The sequence below is a fragment of the Galeopterus variegatus genome, unplaced genomic scaffold, assembly GCF_000696425.1.
Source record: "Galeopterus variegatus unplaced genomic scaffold, G_variegatus-3.0.2 Scaffold647, whole genome shotgun sequence".
NCBI classification, from domain to species: Eukaryota; Metazoa; Chordata; class Mammalia; order Dermoptera; family Cynocephalidae; genus Galeopterus; species Galeopterus variegatus.
The window spans coordinates 499,364-504,920 of NW_007726758.1; the positions used below are offsets into that span (position 1 = coordinate 499,364).

Genomic DNA, 5,557 nt, shown 5'->3' on the forward strand with positions numbered 1-5,557 from the left:
TGCCGGACACAGAAAAAGACAAAAAAAAAAAAAAAAAACATGCATATGTATATGTATTGTGTGTGTGCATACTCACATAAATATATAAGAAAAAAACCGACGTCAGATACACTGAAACTAGGTGGAGGGCAAACAAGCCTTCACTGCACCACTGAAAACAGCAAGTCAACATCTGTCTTTTGGCTACCCAATTGTTAATTTCTAATTTCTCTGAATTTTAGGGAATGCAGATTGTATGCTATCTGTGTTAGAGAATTATGAGAAAATTTCTTTAAACCACTCTCTAATTTTTCAATATTCAATAGACAGTATTTCTTTCCAGTATTAATATTCAATGGGATGAATTCTGAATAAAAAATTTTCTCATTTAATATATTCTATAGGATTTTATTCAAAGTCAATGAAGTGATGATGATAGAAAAAATTTTAAAATATCATACTCATGTGGTCTTCTACATAAATTTATTTTTAATAATACTGATTATCATAAAAAATAATATAATTAATAAGCAAATACTATGTGCCAGATGCCCTTCCAAGCATTTATATTTTATGTTAACTAGTTAAATCTTCACCATAACCTCATTAGTTGGTAGACTAGAGATGATGGTAAAGGAAGTGCCATAGCTTAATGAGGCTTTCCCACTCATTACATCGAATTCTCACTACCATGAAATCTTTGATGTTGAGTAAGTTGATAGCAACGACTAAAGGCCTTCCCACATTCCTTGCATTTGTGTGGTTTTACACCGGTATGAATTCTTCGATGTTGAGTAAGTCGATCACTACGATTAAAGGCCTTACCACATTCTTTACATTCGTAGGGTTTTTCACCAGTATGAATTCTCTTATGCTGAGAAAGACCCGAGATAGAACGAAAGGCTTTCTTACATTCTTTGCATATATAGGGTTTCAAACCAGTATGAATCGTCTGATGATAAATTAGTTGAGAATTAAGTCTAAAGGTTTTCCCACATTCCTTGCATTCATAGGGTTTCTCCCCAGCATGAATTGACTGATGTGTTTTAAGATCTCCAACGCGGCTGAAGGCTTTCCCACATTGGTTACATTCATATGGTTTCAAATCAGTGTGAATTATCTGATGTTGAATAAGGTAAGAATGAAGCTTAAAAGTCTTCCCACATTCTTTACATTCATGTGGCTTCTCACCAGTATGAATTCTCTGGTGTTGTGTAAGTTGAGAGCCTCTACAAAAGGCTTTCCCACAATCCTTACAGTCATAGAGTTTCTCACTACTATGAATTCTCTTATGTTTAAGAAGGCTTGAGCCCCTACTAAAAGCCTTTCCACATTCTGTACATTCATGAGGTTTCTCACCAGTGTGAGTTCTTTGATGTTCAATAAGCAGATAGCTGCGAATAAAGGCCTTTCCACATTGTTTGCATTTATACGGTTTCTCACCAGAATGAATTTTCTTATGTTGATAAAGACTTGAACGATGACCAAAGGCCTTCCCACATTCCTTACATATATAGGGTTTCACACCATGATGTATTTTCTGATGTACACACATATGTCGGTACAATCTAAAAGTTTCCCCGCACTCCTTACATTCATAGGGTTTCAAACCAATATGAATCTTCCAATGTTCAGTAAGGTGAGAATGCCGTCTAAAGGCCTTCCCACATTGCTTACATTCATAGGGTTTCACGCCAGTATGAATTATCTGATGTTGAATAAGCTGTGAATAAAACCTAAAGGTTTTCTCACATCCATTACATTCATAGGGCTTCAAGTCCGTGTGAATTTTCTGATGTCTAATAAAATGCCGGAGAACTACAAAGGCCTTTCCACATTCCTTACATTCATAGGGTTTCATGCCAGTATGGACTCTCAGATGTTCAGTAAGGTGGGAATGTTTTCTAAAGCCCTTCCTACATTCCTCACATTCGTATTTCTCTCTAGTGTAAATTCTCTGATGCAGAGAAAGAGACATATGTTTTCTGAATATCATTTGACTAAAACATCGCACTTTAGGTCCCTGGTGTCTCCTAAATTCAATTCTCCACTGTGGGTCATCTCTGAAAATAAACCCAACAAAATTGAAGGTTTTGCTTCTTTTCAGTGTCGCCTGATGGTATAAATTTACTTCATAACTGCTTTTTTCTGAAGATATTTTGTTGATCTCAGTTGTGAAATCAAAATCTGAAAGAAATGAGAAAAAAAAAAACAATGCTATTTTCCTATACTGGAGGTAGAGAGGGGACTTCTATATTAAAAACAGTGATAAACTGAAAAGTATACCCAAGTAAAAGGGTTTGAAAATTCTAAAATACTGTCGTGCAATTCTTAAAAGGCAAGGAGGACTTGGAAAATTGTGAAAGTTCGTATAAGGATGTATGGTTTGTGAGTAGGCAAAGAGAAAAATTCAGTAGTTCTCATATTTAGTTGTGAATCAGAATTACTGAAGGAGCTTCTTAAATATACCACCCTTTAGATAACCACTCACACTGCATGAATCAGAATGTATAAGAGTAGGTCCTGTTATCTGCATTTCTAAAATCATCTATCAGATAGCTCTACATAATTTTTTCAATGGTTTGTCTTTATATTAGAATAAAACTGAAACACATAATCATGAATAACAGGCTCTGTCTTATCTATACAAATTCATTTCAAGTCTTTGACATCTTTGTTCCCTATATTCTACCACACTGCATCTTTTCAGCTACAGAAGATACCACAACTTTTCCTATTGCCTGGGGCTTCACACAGGTGTCCCACCTTTCAGGAATCCTTTTAGGTAGCTTCTTTAAATTACTATCTTCAGAAGTTGCAGGATAGAGCTCAATTCTTTAGAAAGGCTGTCCCTGCTAACTCTAGCAAATTCATATTGTTTATTTTATACTCCAACACCTAATTCTTTGCCTTCATAATACTTTTCTCAATTACATATTTATTATATCTCGTTGATTTTACTACTTATTTTGTTACTCTAAAACACAGCTATAACTAAAACCTTTTTTGAATTACCACTGAAAAACAAGTCCTTACCACATGGTAAGTATTAAATAATTAATTGTAGAATAAAATACTGAATTAAAAAATGTAACTCGGATAAAAATAAAAGTCATTGGGGAAGGCAGTTGAATAAAATAAACATTCCATTTCTGAAAATTATTCAAAAATTGTCAACTCTCTCTCCCTGACTCCAATCTTTCACATCTTATTACAGCAATCATTTACCTTACATTTACCTTACAGATGGGAAAAATGCACTTCCAAACTAGCTCAGTCAAGAATATAAGTGGAAAATGTTGATATGTGATCATTCTCCGATTGCCTGTCTCCTTAAAAATATACATGTCTCTACCACTATTATTCAATCCTTCCTTTGCATAGTCATGGTTGCTTTACTGTTTCTATTGCAGTCAAGGTAACAGATGCTCAATCTGTTTTGTTTCTTCAATGCTTTCCCAAATTCTCCCGTCTATTCCTTTATAGCCATGGCCAATCATTCTTGAATTTTGCAGAAATGCATCTCAGTAATTTTTCAGGAATTGTCTTAGTTAATATTGTATTGAAAGGCTTATGAAAATCTAAGCAAATAAACATGGGGATGTTGGGGAAAATAGAGTAACTAAATAATACAGGGAAATAGCCTAAGAAACAAGTGCTATAGTTGACCACCTGAAGAGAATTTCCAAAACAAAATACAGGGATGGGTAACCAAAACAGCCCAGCAGTATCCCGGAGCAGAGGAGAGAGGATATAGAGTTCAGAGAGAACAAGGAATACAGAATTTGCAAGATGTAGTATCAGAGAGGAGGGAGCTGCACAGAGAGAGAGAGCTCTAGAGATCTACAGAGGGATCTCCTTGAAACTCTGGCTGAGTACTGACCTGCACCTGCATGTGAGGAAACTAATGAGGCCAAGGAAAGCCCCACCAGATAGGAGTAGGCAGAACAGTACCTGGAATTCACTAAAGGTAGGGCATAGTGCCTGTTTCCACCTGCCAGTGAGAAAGACCCCACAACACATGAGACTTCAAATTGAGTCCCCAAAAGGGTACTGCCTCAGTAGTGCAGTCAAATTAGCACTAGACTGAAAGCTGTTCTGGACCCACTTAAAAGCAAAGCTTAAAAGCAAACTATGAAAGTATCAAATACATTCAATATGTTCCAAATTATATAACTGAACCCAGAACAAAGCCCCATAGTATGCAAAAGACTATTAAAAATCTAGCATTCCAACAGAGTAAATGTCACAGTGTCTGGCATGAAATCAAAGATTATCAGGCATGCAAAAAAGTAGGAAAATATGACCCATTACTAAGAGAAATAGCAATCAAAAGAAAGAGACCAAAAGAATACAGATAATAAACAAGGATTGTAGATAAGGATATTATCAGAACTATTATAAATATTCTCTACATGTTCAAGAAAATGGTTATTTTTCTACTTATCTCTCACTTTTTTGTAGTTTATTCTTTGTTAGACTCAAGATGCCAAAGAACAAATAGGAAAAATATTCCCCCAAATTTTTTCATGTTAAAGCTGTTGCACTTATACTTTCATGACAAACTATCTAGGCCCAAATCTTTCAATTAGTGGGAAGATACTGATGACTGATTCAGTTTCTTTAGTACCTAAGGGACTTTTCAGGTTTTTTTTCTTGAGTAGCGACTTTTATAGATTAAAATTTCCTAATAATTTATTTCATTTGATTCATCAAAGTTTCCAGCATAATGTTTTTCAAAATATCAACATATTTTCATGGTTTTGTGGTTTGTAATGAGGTCCCCTTTTTTTCCTTGCATAGATTTTTTTCTTGATTCATGATGAAGGAGTTGTACCAATTCTGTTACTTATCCTTTTTTTTGTTTGTTTTTTATTTAATTAATTTTTTTCCTCTTCTTATTTCCTTTATTCTACTTTCTTTGTCTATCATGCTTTTCTTTTTCTAACTTACTAAATGGGATTAACTTATTAATTTTCAGCATTTCTTCTGAAAACAAAAGATCCATCAGAGGAAAACACTTAAATCAAAACAGATAAGCAATAACAGCCATTAAAGGAGTGATGAATTAACCCTGAGGATCTACAACCACTTTTCCCCTGGAGAAACGCTGATTCTTATTATAGCTAGAGGTAAAGGAACAGTGATAACAAAGAGGTAGCTCAGTATTCCCAAAATTGAAAACCAGCACTGACCCACTTAATCCCTAATTGTTGTTATAGTGATCAGCCTGCCATTCTATCAGAGGAAAATGCAAATACTCTCTGGTGGAAGATACCATCACACAGAACCTCTTTAGTTCTTTTGTATACAATGTCCAGCATACAATCACAAGTACTAGTAACTTGAAGAGGCATTACAATATGATGAATAACGAGAAAAAAAAAAATAGCAGGCCCACAGATGACACAAAAAATGAAAGAATATAAGAATTCCAAAACAACTATGACTAAAATGTTTAAGAAAACAGACAAAAATAATGAAAAGAAAGTTAAAAAATGAAGAATTAATAGATAATTAGAAATTTTTTGAGAATCAAATGGAATTCCTAGCATCAAAAAGATAATATCTGATACGA

General features: G+C 34.4%; 1 protein-coding gene across 1 annotated transcript in view; it reads right to left on the reverse strand.

The window, feature by feature from the left end:
* Positions 1 to 449: 449 nt before the first annotated feature.
* Positions 450 to 5,557, reverse strand: part of ZNF404 (zinc finger protein 404) — a 6,351-nt gene continuing 1,243 nt past the window's right edge. The window contains exon 2 of the mRNA XM_008570951.1: positions 450 to 2,166. Within this exon, the coding sequence (XP_008569173.1) occupies positions 650 to 2,166 (1,517 nt within the window). The 3' untranslated portion in view covers positions 450 to 649. The remainder of the gene's footprint in view (positions 2,167 to 5,557) is intronic.